The 20,437-nt window shown below is 43.5% G+C and overlaps 1 protein-coding gene across 1 annotated transcript; it reads right to left on the reverse strand.

The window, feature by feature from the left end:
- Positions 1-35: 35 nt before the first annotated feature.
- On the reverse strand, positions 36-16,478 carry LOC148046581 (vomeronasal type-2 receptor 26-like). The gene is made up of 7 exons (XM_087714857.1): positions 16,429-16,478; positions 9,373-9,664; positions 8,803-9,068; positions 5,194-5,785; positions 3,912-4,139; positions 1,621-1,747; positions 36-1,264 (listed from the first exon to the last, which is right to left on the reverse strand). Exons 1-7 carry the CDS (start codon positions 16,476-16,478, stop codon positions 369-371), a joined length of 2,451 nt encoding a protein of 816 aa, XP_087570983.1. The 3' UTR covers positions 36-368.
- Between the last annotated feature and the right edge of the window lie 3,959 nt (positions 16,479-20,437).

Raw genomic sequence — 20,437 nt, forward strand, 5'->3', positions numbered from 1 at the left:
AAACATCCTCAGATGAATGAAAACATGAATTGTATGTTTACTATTATTGCCTTCTGCATCAGTCTTAATCAATGCTGGCTTTATACATTAATCTCCATAGGCAGAATTAGATGTCATCCAAGGCATAGAAATAACAGTGACATCATAATTAAATTAGAAGGCAAAGGTGGAACAGTAGTAGTCATTACGAATGAGAGTAGTTTATCAGGGAAACTGAAAAGGAGTTATCTTGCCATCTTTTGCAAACATCTCATCGTTTTGATGTAGCAACGGAAGGGAAAATGCCAAACCTCAAATTGGAGAAAAAGTCATATATCTTGAAAGCAACTAATTTGATTTCTTCAAAGAGTATGGTGTTAAAATTAGCTTCATTTTTTCATTAGTTGCTCCTTCTTATTCAGATTAGGTCTCAGCAGAATGATATAGCATTTGGGGGAAAATATGCAGAGAAGTAATCCAGCTGCAGAAGCCAAAATGGAGAAGATCTCCACAGCCACCATGTATTTTCCCTTGGTACTCAAATAGGTGGGAACAAATGACACCCAGACACTGCAAAACACCAACATGCTGAAGGTGATAAATTTGGCTTCATTAAAGCTGTCAGGCAAATTCCTAGCTAGGAAGGCCACAGTGAAACTGACAGCAGTCAAGAACCCCAAAAAGCCAAGGACAGCATAAAACATTGTGGTGGAACCTTCATTACATTGTAGAACAATTTCGTCAGCCAGGGAATGCATGTCAGAATCTGGGAAGGGAGCAGAAATTATGAGCCACACCACACAAATGCAGAATTGTGTCAGGGAGCAAGATAGGACAATAGGGATAGCTAGCCTTTTTCCCACCCATTTTCTCATTTTGGATCCGGGCTTGGTGGCCATGAAAGCAAGGACCACTATGATTGTTTTCCCCAATATACAAGAAAGAGCTACAGAGAAGAGGATGCCAAAAGCGGTTTGTCGCAAAAGACATTTCACTTGGTCAGGTTGCCCAATGAAGAGCAAACTGCAAAGGAAAGAGAGCAGGAGAGCAACAAGAAGGCTATAAGTGAGGTTCCTATTATTGGCTTTCACAATAGGTGTGTCCTGATATTTAATGAATATCCCAAGCACTGCAGCTGAGATGACAGAAAAGGAGACTGCAATCGCTGCCAAAGAAATCCCCAAAGGTTCTTGATAAGTTAAGTAAATTATACGTTTTGGAAGGCAACTATCTTTATCCTGGTTTGGATATTGATCCTCTGGACATGGGAAACAGTCATCTAAGTCTGAAAGAGAAATCATTCATAGAAACATGATTGGTTTGAGGCATCTTCAATTCTAATTAACAATATAAAATTTCCAAAAAGTAATGACAAAGGTCTCTGAAAAAACTGTTTAATTTTTCAAGAAAACATGAGAATGAATAATTCAATCTACAGATGCTCCAAGTTAGAATGAACTAATTGGTTTTTATCACCAAATAACTCACTGAAGTCTGAAGAAAATATCAAATGTTTCAATATGATGTGAAGCTCAATATTTTCAATCACCATAATATTAATAAAATATTTATTTATTAAAAAATAAACTCCCATTTATATTTATTATATAATTGATAAATTTAATACAATTCTTTACTTACCCAATTGATCAGCTATTTTCCCTTCTGGACATATTTTACAGTCATAGCAGCAGGATAATTTTCCTTCCATTTTTATCTTGCTACGGCCAAGAGGACACTTCTTGTTACAAATGGAAAGAGGTAATGTCTGCTCGTAAATAAAACCAGAATTCACAAAAATAATGTATTGTTGGAGGACTGTTTTTTTTCATCAATTATACATATGCAAACTCTTCATATATAAGCTAAATATTGGTGTTGCAATTTCCTTTTTTCTTTCATAGAAATTCACTACTGAATGTTCAACTGCTTCTTATTTCATACCTATTACATTAATCGATTGATCATTCCCAATAATTATATTCTAAAGATCAGTTTGAGGCAATATGGAAAAATCTTTAACTCTCTATATCTCTATACTTAGAGATATAGATTATTTTTTTATTCATCTCAAGTAAAATCAAATAACTATATTTCTTCACTCACTGATTAGTTTTTAATTTATATTTTGTGGAAAAATATGCATCTTCTTAAATGAATTTTGCATCTTACTTGAAATACTGCTACATTATGATTACATGATGAAATAATTGATAAATCTGATTGGATTGGATTGAGAATGAGAGACTGAGAGACAGAATCATCAGCAGAAATTCTTTGTTTTTGAATCATATATTAGAATATATGTGTGTGCGCGCGCGCAGTAATACTGTTCCATACAATCAAGAATTTTAATGGCTTCTTTGAATAATTGAAATAGCCTTGATATGTATTTGTGTGTGTGTGTGCGTGTGTCTGTTTGTGTGTGTGTATCAAAGTTATTTCATTATTCAAAGAAAGCCATTAAAATTCTTGATTGTATGGAACAGTATTACTGCACTTGGATTAGCATAATTAATTAAGTATCTAGAAGGACTAAGAGTCCAGCAAAGTGTCCTGCCTGTCTGCAAGGAGTATAAATCCTCCCATTATCCACATCCTGTCAGAGCTGAAGAATCTCCTTGGATAAGAAATGAAATGTCTTCAAGAAAAAATAAGTCCAGTTTCCCCTTGAAAAAGCACCTCTGGTATCTCCAGCAAAAAATCCATATTTCATTTGGGTGCTTTTTGCAAACAAAGCATTAAATGGAAATTAGAAACTAACAAACTAATACAGAATAATAAGAATGAAAGTGGGCCAAAGTAAGAGTGCCAAACTTTGATTAAAAAATAGAAAAAACATATCTCCCAATTTATTTTTTTCAACAGTACAAGAATTAGTAATAAGTTTTCTCTTAATCTAGGATTATCCATTTTTTTCTAATCATTGAAACTACCCTCATAACTGCATTTTTTTTCTTCTGTCATGCGAAAAATATGTATAAATCTGAATATTGTATTTTCTGTAATCAAAGAATTTAATTTGAATATTTTTGGAAGTTCCAACTTTTTCATCCACCAAGGAGGTTATTAAAAAGTTAATTCTAAAATGTTGAAATCATGAAATTTATGTATGCCTTTTTTAAAAAAAAAATCATTATATTTTAATACATTTGTGTTCATTGTAAAGTACAGTATATATATCTCTAAATTACTTACAAATGCAATAAAAAATAAATCCTGTGTACTAAGATAGTTTTATCTTGTTTTTACAATTACAAGTGACCTAGAGGAAGGCAGCATAGTCCTCGAATAACAACCACAATTGAACCCAAAATTTATGTTATTAAGTAAGAATGTTAGTGTTCCAAGTAATGTACCCATAGAGAGCAGAATTCCAAGACAGGTAGATTCCTAAAAAAAACCGAAATTCTTTGCTCCCCCTCCCATCCAATGGCAACCTGAAGCCATAAAGATGGCCTCAGCCAGGTTCATTCAGTGTTGACCATTGTTAATTGAGTTTTTCTCCATTTTATGACCATTATTAAGTGAATCTCTGCAGTTGTTAAGTTAGTAACACTGTTGTGAAGTGAATCTGGCTTCCCCAATGCCTCGTAAAAGGTGATCACATGACTCTAGGACATTGCAACTGTCATAAATACCAGTCAGTTTAAAAAGCATCAGAATTTTGATCACATGACCATGCCGGAGCTGCAATGGTTGTAAGTGTGAAAACCAGTTTTACATCAATTTCAGTGTGAATTTTCAATATCATTATAATTTCAAATGATCACTGAATGAACAGTTGTAAATTGAGAACTACATGTAATGAATAACATACGGACTGCTAAACAACTGCTTGCTTCAAGGGTTGCTATGATTATGATTGCTTAATCATTTACTCCATCAATCTGTAGCTAATAAATTCAGGAAAAGGAAAAAATGAGGCACACCTGGTTAAATATGAGAGGCCAAACGGTTTCCTTGTCAGAAATGGTGAGGAGCTTGTCTGGGGGAGCCATGGGGTCAATCTTTCCAATTTGGACTTTCAGAAAGGACTTGTTTGCAAATGTGACCCAATTGAAAATATCAAGTCCCGTTTCTAATTCCCCCTTGGGGCTAAAAGAAACCTGTATTCCAGCACTGTTGTTAAAGGAGACTTGTTGCAAGAAATGGTGGAGCTAAAGAAGAAAAAAGAAAGAAAAAGAAGAAGACACGGGAATCTTTGAAGGGAATGGAAATATATCAATTTATTTTTTCATATTTGGGCTAGACTTAATAAAACAAAAGCTGTTCTATTTTGCCCCAGTCTATACTATTTTAAAATGAAAAATAAATGTATTTTTATCAAACACATTTTCTACTCAGAGTTACCTTGGTCTATATACCAAGTGTTTAACCCATTGGGATCTTCATATAAAACAATTTACCTCATGTACAGCCAGAAATGGAAATAACATTTAACGCAACACATTACTTAAACAAAATGGTTGGGTTGAGATCTGCATATGTGGGAGTAATTGGGCTAGATTGCAGGGATGACACTGAAACGTTATCATATTCTATCTATATCTTAAATTATTGTATTCTATTCCAATTTCATTTTAGACTGTATCTTATTCCAAATTCCATTTTAAATCAGATTTTATTCCAATTCCATTTTAACAAATTCAATTTTATATTACTTTTATCAAATTGTAGTAATAATTTGTTTCTGGAACTTTGCACTTTGATATCACCCAAAGGGCTAATCAATAAAGACTCAATGTTTATTGTACTCTCAGGTGAAAAACTATCAGAAGAGAATTCCAATACAAAATCCAGAAAGGGGAGGACCACTTTGCTTTACTAACCTTTTCAGAAATTGTGGGTTTGGTTTTCTGCCATAAAGTGTAGGCAAGACAGAATTATTTGAGGTGTTAATTAACAAATCGACATTTTCTTCATATGACTCTTTGATGGATTTGCTACTCACTTGAAGTATTTTCTATTATTATTGATAATAATAATATTAATATTTACTAGTTACATATTACATGTTTCTAACTGTCTCCATATTTAAGCATTACATTTATTTTATTTTATTTTTTTTAAATGAAAATATCAGCTACTTCTATATAACCTTCTATAAAGTGTTCTAACTGTTGAAACAACAAAATTAAAACAACAACAACAAACTGGTTTCCTATTCTGGTACTTGAAGATTTCCCCAAATTTTGTATTAGCCAACATTACTTGCCAAGGTGATCGGAGGAAGAGCTTCCATCTCCTCTCATTCATTTTTCGTCCCCCTTTGAGTTTGGAAGAGCGCATGGCCTTCAGAGCATGTGCCACAGCATAGACTGCATTGTAGAGACTGTAACTATGGCCATTCATGGTGGTGTCAAAGACAGAATTAGGAAGAGTCTCCAGCTTCTCTTCTCCAGTGCAGATCCTTTCAGCGTTCTCATCTGTAATATCACTGGAGAAGGAACATTCAAATGCATCTTTCCAGAAATCCCTAATGAAGCCATCTTCTTTGTCAAAGTTTGGGTTTCTCTTCTGCATAAATTGTTGGAATCCTGTCAGCTGCGTTGAGTGAATTGCAAAGGAAAGAGCACCATGAAGAAAATCAATGTGGAACTGTCTTTGCATCAGAAAGGATGTGAATTCCATCTGAGTTGTCATGATCCAAACTTTGGCCTGTCTCTCTTTTGGAATATTATCAAAATTGAAAAAATTGACCATTAGTCTCAAAATAACCATGCCTGTAATTTCAGCGCTTACAATGACTGCAGTGACTGTACTCTCCATAATCACTTTGAATATTTTTTCTGCATTTTCCATCCTGAGACCCTGGTCTCAGGCTGTTGTCGCTAAATGCCAGGTCTGTTGTTCACAAAGCTCCCCTCGTCCGGGACTTAATTGTTGACGAGAGGGCAGACCTGGCATGTATTACTGAAACCTGGCTGGGCACAGAAGGAGGAGTCCCCCTTGTAGAGATGTGCCCAGAGGGATTTCAGGTGCTTCATCAGCCGAGAGCCCAGGGAAGGGGTGGCGGTGTGGCTATTGTAATCCGGGAGTCTCTGTTACCTCGTAGGGTCCCTGCTCCGGAGCTTGTCGGGTGTGAGTCTCTGCTGATAAAGTTGGACCTCAAGGGTCAAGTGGGTTTGCTGCTAACGTACCTGCCTCCCAACTGCGTTGCAGCATCCCTCCCCTCGCTCCTCGAGTCAGTAGCCGAGCTGGCAGTTGAGTTCCCCAGGCTTATAGTTCTGGGGGATTTCAACTTGCCATCGCTCGGTGAACGCTCTGATGGGGCGCAGGAGTTCATGGCCTCCATGACGGCCATGGGCTTGACCCAAGTAATTCGGGGCCCAACCCATGCAGCGGGTCACATGCTCGACCTCGTATTCCTCTCGGAGCAGTGGATGTGTGATCTTGGTCTGAGGGGTAATGAGATCATACCCCTGTCGTGGTCAGACCATTGCCTACTGAGGCTTGACTTCCGGAGGCCAAACCCCCACCGTAGGGAGGAGGAACCGACCAGGTGGTTCCGCCCCAGGCGACTTATGGACCCTTTGAGGTTCCAGACGGAGCTTGGGGTTATTCCTGATACCCTCGCCCACAGTTCGGCGGAGACTCTGGCTGCCGCCTGGTACTCGGCGGCGTCGGAGTCTCTCGACCGGATTGCGCCACTACGGCCCCTCCGGGTCAGTGGATCCCGGAGAGCTCCCTGGTTTACCGAGGAACTCCGGGAGAAGAAACGCCGGAGGAGATGCCTAGAGCACCAGTGGAGGTCCGATAGGTCCGAGGTAAACCGAGCACTCTTAACTACCTGCACCAAGGACTATGTCCGAGCATTAAGAACTGCAAAAAGATCATATATTTCTTCCTTGGTTGCGTCCGCCGAGTCACGCCCAGCCGCCCTGTTCAGGATAACCCGCTCCCTCCTTAATAGGAGGGATGCGGGAGACCCCTTGCAGGGTAGGGCTGAGGATTATGCTCAATTCTTGGCGGACAAAGTAGCTCGGTTGCGATCGGACTTGGACTCCACCGCAGTAGATCCAGCTGAGACACAGGAGGATCATTTGCCACATCAGTTCTGGGTTGAGTTCCAGGAAGTTGCCTCTGGGGATGTGGACAAGGCCATCCGAGCTGTAAGTGCCTCCACTTGTATTCTGGACCCGTGTCCCTCCTGGCTGGTGGCTAACAGCAGGGAGGTGACACATGGCTGGATCCAGGCGGTTGTCACCGCCTCTCTTCGGGAGGGGCACTTCCCCGCCGTACTCAAAACGGCGGTGGTGAGACCCCTCCTAAAGAAACCATCGTTAGATCCAGCCATCTTAAACAACTTTCGTCCTGTCTCCAACCTTCCCTTTATCGGGAAGGTTGTTGAGAAAGTGGTGGCCTTTCAGCTTCGACGGGCCTTGGAGGAAGCTAGCTATCTTGACCCCTTCCAGTCCGGCTTCAGACCTGGTTACAGCACAGAAACCGCTTTGGTCGCATTGACCGATGATCTCTGGAGGGCCAGAGATGGAGGCTATGCGTCCATCCTGGTTCTCCTTGACCTCTCAGCGGCTTTCGATACCATCGACCATGGTATCCTTCTGCGACGACTGCGGGAGGTGGGAGTGGGAGGCACTGTTTTGCGGTGGTTCTCCTCTTACCTCTCGGACAGGTCGCAGTCGGTGTTAGTGGGGGGGCAGAGATCGTCCCTGAGGCCCCTAACATGTGGAGTACCTCAGGGTTCGGTCCTATCCCCCCTACTATTTAACATATACATGAAACCGCTGGGCGAGATCATTCGGAGGCACGGGATAAAATACCATCAATATGCGGACGATACACAATTGTATCTGTCCGCCCCGTGCCAACTCAATGAAGCGGTGGACGTGATGAACCGGGGTCTGGAGGCCGTTAAGGACTGGATGAGTGCTAACAAACTGGTGCTCAACCCGGATAAGACCGAGTGGCTGTTGTGTTTCCCCCCCAATAATTTGGCTAATACACCAACGCTTAGGCTGGGGGGTCAAATTTTATACCCCTCAGATAGGGTCCGCAACTTAGGAGTCCTCCTGGATCCACAGCTGACTTTTGACCACCAGCTGTCAGCTGTGACCAGGGGGGCATTTGCCCAGGTTCGCCTGGTCCGCCAGTTGCGGCCCTACCTAGATCGGGGGGCCCTCACAACAGTCACTCGAGCCCTTGTGATCTCTAGACTGGAATACTGCAATGGGCTCTACATGGGGTTGCCCCTGAAGTGCATCCGGCGACTACAGCTAGTCCAAAATGCAGCCGCGCGAGTGATAGTGGGCGCACCTCGGTTCGCCCACGTTACACCTGTCCTCCGCGAGCTGCACTGGCTGCCTGTTGGTCTCCGGGTGCGCTTCAGGATAATGATGACCATCTTTAAAGCACTCCATGGTAGTGGATCTAGGTACTTGAGAGACCGCCTTCTGCCGATTACCTCCCTAAATCGACCAATCAGATCGCACAGACTGGGCCTCCTCCGAATTCCATCTGCCAGTCAATGTCGACTGGCGACCACACGGAGGAGAGCCTTTTCTGTTGCTGCCCCGACCCTATGGAACGAGCTCCCCATGGAGATCCGCACCCTCACCACGACCCAGACCTTCCGCGCAGCCCTCAAGATCTGGCTCTCCCAGCAGGCCTGGGGATAGGCTTCCAATTACCCGCCCGAGTGTTTGATTGCTGAATGAAAGCTGTGTTTTATTATTTTTCTTTTGTTCACAAAGTGTTTGTTTTGACCTTGCACTTCCCCTCCCCTGTGGTTGTAAGCCGCCCTGAGTCCCCTCAGGGAAAAGGGCGGCATATAAATCCCAATAAACCTAACCTAAACCAAACCACTCAGCAGCTGCATTACCATACACCATTTGGGGAAGACATATTAAAAAGTCAAAGCAGATTCCTCTCTCTGAAAACATGGGAAGTCTCTTTTGAATGAACCTGTCCCTATCTTCCTCAAACAGAGAAACTAACCCAACCCAGGTCCATCCAAAATGCAACAATAAACGCAGTAGTGCTTTAAATTGATGGGTTTCATCTGGGAACATCCATTTGACAAACATTGCTGTTTCAGTATTCATAAATGGAGGTGATCCATAAAAAATCTAAATCGAGAAAGTCAGAAGAACATAGAAATAATGGGTCTCATCCAAAATAAAAGAAAAAACAATGCATGTGTGTTCTCTTAACCCAATTAAGGTTAAGGAAGTTTGGGTGGGATACAAAAATAAGATGCCTAAAAATTAGTTTTATATAACTTCTGCAATGTTGCTAACAAAGCAAAAAGAGATAGCCCTTTCAACATGTTCTTATTCATGGTTTTGCTCAAATTTTCATTTCGGTGACGCACCTTTTGAATATAATAAATAGTTGGTGAGCCTCTTATATTGATCCATTTTTTTGTCTCACCTGGGGAAATTTGTAGTTGTGTAGAGTGATTGCCATGTTGAGACAGGTATTAATCAGGGGTCCTCCAATGACAGCTACTGTGTTGGTCTGGTCATTGCATTTGTAGTTGGGTATAAATTTATCCTTTGTAGATAGAAATTCCATTGCTAATTGATAAGTTGTAATTCCTCCAGGATATTGAGAAGCGATATGGAAACCAAGGCTAACGTTGGGTAAGATCCCATAATGTTCATTGATCTCCTTTACAGCAAATGCCAGAGCCAAAGTGTGCTGGTAATTATGAGTAATGAACCTTCAGCGAGAGTTAGAAATGACATCAATATATTTCTCTTTCAGAAATGTTGGACAGTGGACAGTGTTTTAATTGATACATATAAATTATACGTACAAAAATATATAAATTAGTGCTTATGGTTTGTTCTGAATACTTGCAATCTGGTCACTAACAAATAGCCCTAGATTGTATCAAGTAGGACCCAGTTGTGGCTACTTAACTTTGAGGTAAGGTAGCATTTAGTTAGCCACCCATTTGAAATACTTTGTTCACTTCTGGAGACCTCACTTAAGAAAATGTATTCATTAGATTGAGGGGAGTCCAGAAATGGGCAACAGAAATGGAGCAAGAGCTGAGAGACAAAAGGACTAAATAAGGTCACTGGAACAGGTCATACCAACTGACAAGCAATGAATAACTTTAAGCATAAAAGAGAAAGAAAATACAGCTTTTAGATGGCAAAGTGGGGAAAGATGGTATGAGGAGGTGGAGAAGAAATTGGATACTTACATATACTGATCAAAGACTTCAGAATAAGGGACACTTTGAAAAGTGATCTCATTTGAAAGAAAGAAAATCTGATGAGTAATAGCAGCAATGATTAAATCTCCGGACTGATAATATTTATGAACAATTGGAGGAGGACTTCTAAGTCTGCAGGTGCAGGGAAGAGAAATGCACATCATAGTTGGGGGAAAAAGTAAAACTAATGTTCTGACTATAACCAACTGACTATAACATGTAGTCATTGTAGACCTCAAACTGTAATTCCTATGCGACCATTCAAGTGACTAGCTGGCCATTTATTAATATTATCTAAACTTAAGACAATGAATTTTATTTAAAGTTTAAAAAGATGAAATATTAATCCTACCTTCATGTGCTTCTGTATTTCTAAGCAGATATTGATAGAATGCAATGTCTTAATCCGGAGTGATCATTTTTACAGTGCCTGCCTGGAATTCCCTTAAGATTTGGAGAAGAAGGGGCAATAACTACCCTTAATCAGTAATCAGTATTATTCTTTGCAGCAGTACTTTGAAAAATATCAGAAGGAAACATTTTTATCGTATTGCAACAGTCATCGCTGCATGGTTAGGAACCTTTGGGGAAAAAATAGGAGAGTAAGACTTCATATGCACAGAAGGAAACAAATGAAAACACCACTGGTTGGGAGGGGGGGAGGATAGAAACACACCAGTTGAGGTTATTTTGCCCACCAATTTTGCTTCATACATAATTCTTTTTAAAATACCTAATACTTTTCTTTAAAAAACAAAACTTAAGTTATTCTATTTTTTAATGCTTAATTCAATTCATTAAATTGTATACCTCTCAAATCACCTCTCTGAGGGAGATGGGAAGTCAAAATGAGTGAAATATAAACACACACGAACACACACACACACACACACACAGAGAGAGAGAGAGAGAGAGAGAGAGTCTTCCTTGAATATTATAATATTCCACTTTTACCCTCTTTCTCCGAAAATAAAACCTCCCCAGATAATAAGCCCTCCCAAAAATATTTAAATGTTTGCGCAGACAGCAGACAGTCCCTGCCATTTCCTCTGGTTACTGCCATGCAAACAATACAAGGTGAGGAGATGATCTGGAGGGGGGAAATGGAGGGGGGAACATGGCCCATGCACCCCACAGGCCAGTGGAGGGATTCAAATAATTTAACAACCAGTTCTCTGCCATGATGACCAGCTGGGTAGGCGGGGATCAGTGGTCATGTGACTGGGTGGGAATGGCCAACTCAATGTCACTTAGGTCAATGGGTGCTTTGCCTTAGCTGTTACAATGTAATAAGGGTTAACTGGAGAGGCAGTTTCTGTAAGCAGGGTAATAAAGATTAGGCTAGAAACAACATCAGAATGTTTCCTTCCTGCCTTCTTTACAGGGTTAGCTCTCCGAACTGCTTAGAAAGTTAAGAACCGGTTCTCCCGAATAGGTGCGAAGTGGCTGAATCCCACCATTGCCACAGGCCCTTACCTAAAGGCTGCTCCTGCAACCCTAGCCACCGTGCCCCTTCTGTCATGCTAATGACCGCCACAAGATGAGTGGCAGGTCCAGTGAGAAATAACAAGCAGAAGCCATGAGGTGACCATGCTTGCCGCCTCCTGCACCTCAAAACTAATAAGACCTCCCTGAAAATAAGGCCAAATGCTTCTTTCAGTGGTCAAAAGAAAATAAAACCCTGTCTTATTTTCGGGGGGGAATGGTAGAACTACATTACCCTGGAATGTGGAAGATAGAGTCAATTGGAAATGGAGCTTTGGAATGGGGCCTGAGCCTGTTATCGTGGATTCATGCTTCCCCAACTAACAGATGGGCATTTTCTGCTACCTCTGCTTTTCAAGATTCTGCAGCAATCAAGAGAATGTCAACCCAATTTTGAAAAACAATTTTTGTAAAGGGATTGGGCAGTACCCATAAGTCTGGAAAATGTGAATAGAATGGAACCAATATTTTTATTTAATTTTTTTTTTTAATGTTCTCTATATACAATTATACGTATACATTCACATAGTTATTATTCTTTTTTTACGTTCATGGTTCTTATACATTTGTCATTCCATTTATAGAATTATAATATTCCATTTGGGTTGCTTTGTTTACCATCCCTCACCTGTTTTGACACCATATTCTTCTCCTTTCTTTTCTCCCTCCCTCCCTTCTCTACTTACTTATTTCCTCCTTTCCCTTCCACCTTCCCTTACCTCTCCCCTCCTCCTCTCTTCCTCTTCCCCTTCCTACCCTCTCTCCTTCTCTCTTTCTCCCTTCCATCTTCCTCTCCTCCTCTCTATCTTCCTTCCGTTCTCTTCCTCTCATCTCCTCTCCACTCTTCCTTTCTCTCCTTCCCTCCCTTCTCTACTTTCTTCTTTCCTCGTCTCCTTTCCCTTCCTTCTTCCCTTAAAGGGATTGGGCAGTACCCATAAGACTGGAAAATCTAATAGAATGGAGCCAAATTTGCTGTGTGGAGAGAAGTTAGCAAAAGAAAGATTGAGCAGAATAGTAAACTAGATTAATCAGTGAGAGAGAGAGAAATACAAGCAATTTTTTTTTTCAAAGGAGACCTTATGGGAGAGCTACAGTAGGTCTGTGAAGCCTTGTGATGTTGGTGACTAAATAATTCTAAGGACATTATTTTCTTCCTTAATTACTGCTTCATCCAGAACAGAGGCATCAGTTCCAGTCGTGGGTTTCAATTTTTTTTACTACCAATTTTTTTTTGTGGGTATGGCTTGGCAGTCATGTGACCAGATGGGGGTGGCTGGGCTGTCATGTGAATGGGTGGGCATGGCCAATTTAGCTATCCATTTTGCCAATTTAGCAGTCCATTAAACAATACACAGCAGCCCCCTTTTCTATTCTTTTTACTAATGCATAGCAATAGCAATAGCAGTTAGACTTATATACCGCTTCATAGGACTTTCAGCCCTCTCTAAGCAGTTTACAGAGTCAGCATATCGCCCCCACAGTCTGGGTCCTCATTTCACCCACCTCGGAAGGATGGAAGGCTGAGTCAACCTTGAGCCGGTGAGATTTGAACTGCTGAACTGCAGATAACAGTCAGCTGAAGTGGCCTACAGTACTGCACCCTAACCACTGCGCCACCTCAGCTCTTCATGCATGAAGTTTTTGCTCTAGATTTTTTTTTACTGTGTGGGGGGGGGAGGTTGGCAATGCATGGGGATTTCTGGGTATTTCTCTGTGTTAGAGGCAGCAAAATAACGAAGATGATATGAGGTCTCCTGCTGGAGCAGGGGGTTGGACTAGATGACCTCTGAGGCCTCTTTCAGTCCTGGCTTGCTGTGCTGTTTCAAAGCATCCTCTAAGGTGTGTCTATTGCCAGGTTTATGGTCCTTCCTTCCTCTCCCTTTTCTCTCTCTCCCTCCCTCCCTTTCTCCATCCATCCATCCATCCATCCATCCATATCTCATTCACTTTCCCTTCCCTCTTTCTCCCTTCCTTCCCTCCCTTCCTCCCTTCATCCCTTCCTATGAAGAACCCCAGAAGGTCTTTGGTAGGAGAAAGAAAAGCCAGACATTTTGAAACTGAGAACATTCCCACTGATCATTTGGCATTCTTAGAGCTCCACTATTGATTAGCTTAGCCTGAGCAAGGATAGCTAGCCACACTTTCAATAAGCTCTCAACTCAAGGTCCATGCCAGAGAGCTTCAAATTTGGCAAATTTGAGATTTGTGGACTTCAACTCCCAGAATTGTCCAGCCAGCAGAGCTGAATTCTGGGAGTTGAAGTCCACAAGTCTTAAAGTTGCCAAATTTGCAGACTTCTGTTCCATGCACTTGGGAACCAAAAATGGTGAGGATTTCTTTCTTTCTCCCATTTTTTCTCACAGGGGGTTGCAGGGAGGCATGCTAGGCACACCCCCACATGCACTATTTTGGGCCTAGCAGGCCTGCCTCAAGCTTCATGGGAGCCAAAATGGATCCAGGGGGGAGGCACTAGCAGGCCTGCTTAAAACCTCGTGGAGCCAAAATGGGTGCAGGGCCCCCCTCCATGCCATATTTTGGGCCTAGCAGGCCTGCCTCAAGCCTCCTGGTAGCCAAAATGGGTGCAGGGCCCCCCTCCATGCCATATTTTGGGCCTAGCAGGCCTGCCTCAAGCCTCCTGGGAGCCAAAATGGGTGCAGGGCCCCCCTCCATGCCATATTTTGGGCCTAGCAGGCCTGCCTCAAGCCTCCTGGGAGCCAAAATGGGTGCAGGGCCCCCCTCCATGCCATATTTTGGGCCTAGCCGGCCTGCCTCAAGCCTCCTGGGAGCCAAAATGGGTGCAGGGCCCCCTTCCATGCCATATTTTGGGCCTAGCAGGCCTGCCTCAAGCCTCCTGGGAGCCAAAATGGGTGCAGGGCCCCCTCCATGCTATATTTTGGCCCTAACAGGCCTGCCTCAAGCCTCCTGGGAGCCAAAATGGGTGCAGGGTCCCCTTCCATGCCATATTTTGGGCCTAGCAGGCCTAACTCAAGCCTCCTGGGAGCCAAAATGGGCCTGGGGACCCCCACCCTATTTTGGGCTTAGTGGGCCTCCCTGAAACCCCCTGTGAGCCAAAATAGGGCTCATGGGGATCCTGGAAGGGGCAGGGGAAGGTAAGGTTGCAAGCCCAGTCGGGTGGGTGCAGCAAGCTCTGGGGAGGGGGGTGTTGAGGACTCAGAAAGTCCTCGACTTACGACCTAGCGGCTAGCAACTAGCCAAGCCGCGCCCTGATTGGCTAAGGCGCGGCTTGGCTAAGCGCTGGCCGCTAAAGGCACGCTCATTGGTTTTCCCTGCTTGACAGCTCCGTATAAATAGCTGTCAAGCAGGGAAGGTGCTGAATCACCTGTACACAGTTATTACCTGAATAAAGTGTTCCTCATTCTGCAGTTCTGGCTCCAGCCTCGTCCTTCTGCCGATCTACAAAACTGGCGACGAGAATGGGATCACGGTGATTCCAGTGATCGGTGCCTAGGACAAACGTCAGCCATGAATCCGCACAATCCGCGGAACTTCCATCGGCTCTTCATTCCTCATTTTTACTTCGCCTCACACCTCTCGACCTAGAGATGGCAGCTCTGCCACCATTCGCCCCGTTCGGAACCTCCGACGAGTCATGGGCCGGGTTCCTCGAGCGCTTTGAGTGCTACCTAATAGCCTCAAAAAACCACAACCTGCCTCCTGAGGAGAAGTGCAGCTTTTTCCTCAGCTGCTGCGGCCCAGCCATGTTTGCCTCAGCAAGGGCTCTGGCTTCTCCTCGGCCGGTTTACCAGCTTAGCTGGGAGACATTGATGGCCAAACTAAAAAACCATTACGCTCCCACCCCCTCACGAATCACCCGCTGCTACGCTTTCCGCCAATGTGTGCAGAAACCGGCAGGGGCAGTCAGTCAATTCCTGCAGTCATTGCGTGTAGCGGCGATTCAATGCGACTTTGGGGACACTAAGTGGGTGGCTGCATCTATCTTGTCCATAACTAGTCCCTGTTCTTACAGGGTCGGACTGGCCGATGGATCCGAGTGGAGACACCATGTGGATCAGCTAAGGAGGTGTCTTCCACTCGAGACTGGCACTCCTTCAGATCCAGGGGCCCAGGATGCCGCTGCATCCCAGCCGGTCAACGATTTCCGCAATGAGGCCTTTCCCCAGGGAGGCCTCTCCTCTCCTAGTGTTGCAGGTGTTCTTCCTGCCCATCTTGTTCCTCAAGCCGAGTTCGCATTGTTTGATTCAACTGTTAAGGCCTTCCCCCAGTCAGGCCTCTCCTGCCCTGCCGCCACCTGCTGGCCGGCGTCCCTGTCTCAGTCTCAATACGTTCCGGTTCTGCCCCCTGGGTTCCAGCATCTCTACCCATCAGCCGCCGCCTACCGGCACCAAGACTCCACCCCTGAAGTCGCGTCCCCTCAGCCCGGCCTACCTGCTGCGGTGCGCCCACCTTCTGGGCCAATCCAAGATGGCGCCGCTCGGAGCTCCACTCCCCTTGGGGAAGAGCTACCACGAGCACAACTCAGCCCTCCAACGACTCCTGTAGAACTGAGGCATAGTTCCTAGCGGCTAGTAACTAGCCAAGCACGCCCTGATTGGCTAAGGCGCAGCTTGGCTAAGCGCGAGCCGCTAGGCGCACACTCATTGGCTTTCCCTGCTTGACAGCTCCGTATAAATAGCTGTCAAGCAGGGAAGGTGCTGAATCGCCTGTACATAGTTGTTACCTGAATAAAGCGTTCCTTGTTCTGGATCCAGCCTCATCCTTCCGCTGATCTACAAAATGGGGATAGCAAGATTTACCTGTAGGCAGGAGGAGGTAGCTCAGTTGGGGCGAACAGCAGGCACCACATGGCAGCTTAGGCAGGCAAAGCGGCTTACGCAGGGAAGCCATCCGGAAGGTGAGGAGTGACTGGATCGGGCAGGTGGCCAGAGTGAATGATTGGGAAACTGGTTCAGGGGCATGGCTGGCCTAGGTCGCTGCCTGTTCCAATGAGCCCTCTTGTTGCAGAAAATGACAGGCTTTAGACTTCTCAGGATACAGGAAAAGTTTATTTGGCATCCAGGTTCAGAAAGCTAGCCCATGGCTAGCATTGCAAGTTCTGAACAACCTTCATTATCAAAGCACGCATTCTTATACATTCTCAAAAGCATTGCAACACGGAAATACTTAACTCATTTCTTAGTGGTTACCTTGAGGAGAAAGCCTTATAAGGAGATGGGGTCTTACTTCTTTTGTTACAGGTATGGATTACGTGTCATTAATGAACTTTATCTGAACCTTGTGGTTTGGACTTTTGACATAGGGACGTTGGCTGGAACATCTTGTGGTTAGGCACTTGCTTCCTGTTCTTTTGCAAGCTGCAACTCTGCTTATGTGGCTTTTTAATATAGAAGTAAAGGGGCCCCGAGAGGCTGTCCAGCCTGACTCAGTAAGTTTCACACTTAATGTCCAAATCTCACTTTACGTCCTACTTTACTCTAAAGCTTTGAGACTTGTCTTGATTCCAACTAGTACAACTCCCAAATAGGAGGAATTATCTCAGGGTCCTCTACTGTTTTGGACTTCAATTTGGTGATGAAATCTAATTTTTTTTATTACCGGTTCTGGCTTGGTGAGGGGATGTGACTGGATGGGTGTGGCTGTATAGTCATATAACTGGGGGATCAAAAGCCAAAAACTCACAAAGTCCTGCTGGAAAAGGGTTGGACTAGATGACCTCCAGGTCCCTTCTAGCCCTGGATTATCCTCTGAAGCTGTTTCTAGTGCCAGGTTTGTAGTCCTACCTTCCTCTCCTTTTTCCCTCCCTCCCTCCATTTTTCTTTCTTTCCTTTTTTCTTTCTTTCTATCTACAGTATCTATCTATCTATCTATCTATCTATCTATCTATCTATCTATCTATCTATCTATCTATCTATCTATCTATCTATCTATCTATCTATCTATCTATCTATCTATGTCCCTACCTACCTACCTACCTACCTACCTACCCATCTATCTATTTATCTATCTATCTATCAATCTATCTCAACACCCTCCCTAGCAGGCTGCTGTGAGCAAAAACGGACCCCACCCCCATGTTTCTGGAGAACCTGTAGTTAAAAAAAATGCTTAAAAATAAAAAAAAATAAAGTTCCGAAGATCAGCTGTGCAATGTGACATGGGAATGCCCCCCCCCCACACACACACCCTTTTAAAAATATGTTTTACTACCGGGTCTGCAAACCAGTAGCATTTTTTACTACTGGTTCGGGCGAACCAGCTCGAACTGGTAGCATTTCACCCCTGCTTACATTACACCCTCAAGAACATTGCTGGGTTAAGACACTGGATCCAATTTCTCCAATATTTTGTTTTCTTAAACTTTGGAAGAACAGACTTCCTGGACCCATGAAACAGCCATGTTGTTTTGGGTGGGAGAACTAACCAACTTCATCTGGGCACCTGGACCCAAAATCAAATAATAAAGGAAGCAGGATAGTAATGCTTAGATTTTGGAGTAATTTGAGTTTCCAGCTCTAAAAGAAAAGGTAAAGGTTCTGCTTGCACATATGTGCTAGTCGTTCCCGACTCGGGGGTGGGGGTGGGGTGCTCATATCAGTTTCAAAGCCGAAGAGCCAGCGCTGTCCAAAGATGTCTCTGTGGTCATGTGGACGGCATGACTAAATGCCGAAGACACGCACAGAATACTGTTACCTTCCCACCAAGGGTGGTTCCTATTTTTCTACTTGCATTTTTAAATGCTTTTGAACTGCTGGGACAAGTAACGGGAGCTCACTCCATTTTGCGATGCTAGGGATTCGAACCACCAAACTGCTGACCTTCTGATCAACAAGCTCAGTGTCCTAGCCACTGAGCCATTGAGCCACCCTTCATCCAGCTCTACCAGTGTCATAACTTCAAAACTCCAGGAAACATAGTGAACAGTCCCATCCAAAGCACATTCACGAAGGAAATTGGATACGGATGATATTTCCCTTCCCTTCCTACTGTTGGAAAATTAATCAAATATTGATCTTCAAGGATTGGTCTATAACCCAAAGGGGGAAGTTGATTCTTCCCTTTCTACTTTCTTCAATTCAGAAACATCCTTTCTATTTCTCCATACCCTCCTTTCCAGGCGCCGTTCGCTCCATGCACAAAAGCCCTGATCAGCTCAAATAGCGGTAAGGAGAGTGGGCAGGCCCTCCGGAGCACAGTACCGGAATGGTACCTTGTGCTCCCAGTAGCACCAGTACATCTTTTCTGGGGCGTACTGGTCGTATCCCACCACTGGGTGGCTCCCATACAGTATGAGCCTGTGGGTAAATTTACATTGGAATATTTTATAAATAAAATGTTTTCAGTTCAGAAAATATCTATGATACAATCCATTTTCCTAGCTTCAGTTAATTTGCAATAGTTCTTTTAATGTGAATGATCAACACATACAAATGTCTATGGAAGTTCTCAATCATCCAGGTCATGGTTGTCGCAATGGTGCTTTTTTTTCCCCCCCAAGAGGCAACTGGCCTTTTTGGTTTTTCTTTGAAGATGTTTTGCTTCTCATCCAAGAAGCTTCTTCAGTTCGGATTGGATGGTGGGGAATGGAAAGATTTATATTCCTTGCAGACAGCAGGTCATTTGCATCCTTTTTAGAGGGTCATTGAGGCCACTTGAAGGTTTATCTGTATCCTCAGGGTCTACTGAGTTCCTGTAGTTTCCAATTTTTTCCCCCTCTGAAAATCTATTTCTACTCCCACATCATTTCATCGGTGTTCATCCCAAATTGCATAGCTGTAAGTCTATAGGGTGCCGTCGGCCAGACAGTGTCGGCTAGCGACCCCCAGGAGGAGAGCCTTCTCTGTGGGAGCGCCTTCCCTGACCTCTGGTCCTTCCGATGCACCCTAAAAAGTTGGCTTTTCCAGCAAGCCGGCCTGGCCTGAATAGAATAAAATATAGGATTAATTTGGTTGTTAATTTTAATTTTATTTTTTTATTTTTTATTGTAAATATCAATTGGGGTTTTTGGGGATACTTTATTTAATGTCCCTTTTAATTTTTGTAATATGTGTTTTCTTTTATGTTGTACGCCGCCCTGAGTCCTTGGGAGAAGGGCGGCATATAAATCCAATAAACTTAAACCTAAACTTATAGAGATTCTCAGTCATCCAGGTCATGGTTGTCCCCAAAGGTGTTTTTTTTTTCCAAGAGGCAACTGGCCTTTCTGGTTTTTCTTTGAAGATGCTTCACCTCTCATCCAAGAAGCTTCTTCAGCTCTGACTGGATGGTGGGGAATGGAAGGATTTATACTCCTTGCAGACAGCCGAACATTTGCATTCTTTTAAGGTCACCTGGAGATTTATCTGTGTCATCAGGGTCACCTGAGTGGTGCAAATTGATGTGGGCAACACAGTCCTTTCAACAGTTCCAAGAAGGCTGCACACCAATTTGCACCACTCAGGTGACCCTGATGAGACAGGTAAACCTCCAGGTGACCTTAATGACCCGTTAAAAGAATGTAAATGCCCAGCTGTCTGCAAGGAGTATAAATCCTTCCATTCCCCACTATCCAATCCGAACTGAAGAAGCTTCTTGGATGAGAGGCGAAGCATCTTCAAAGAAAAACCTTAAAGACCAGTTGTCAACTCTCTGTGCTGACATTCCATGAAGAGCGTCGGCGGAGCCAGATCTCAGATTATCACATGACCATCGAGCCCCACCTACCCAGATGGTCATTAGGGCAGAGAACCGGTTGTTAAATTATTTGAATCCCACCACTGATGCACACCCATACTCACATACACACACCAAAAAAAAAAAAAAAAAAAA

This window comes from Thamnophis sirtalis, unplaced genomic scaffold (assembly GCF_051295495.1).
Source record: "Thamnophis sirtalis isolate CommonGarterSnake01/CBP01778 unplaced genomic scaffold, rThaSir2_p1.2 scaffold_4, whole genome shotgun sequence".
Classification (NCBI taxonomy): Eukaryota; Metazoa; Chordata; class Lepidosauria; order Squamata; family Natricidae; genus Thamnophis; species Thamnophis sirtalis.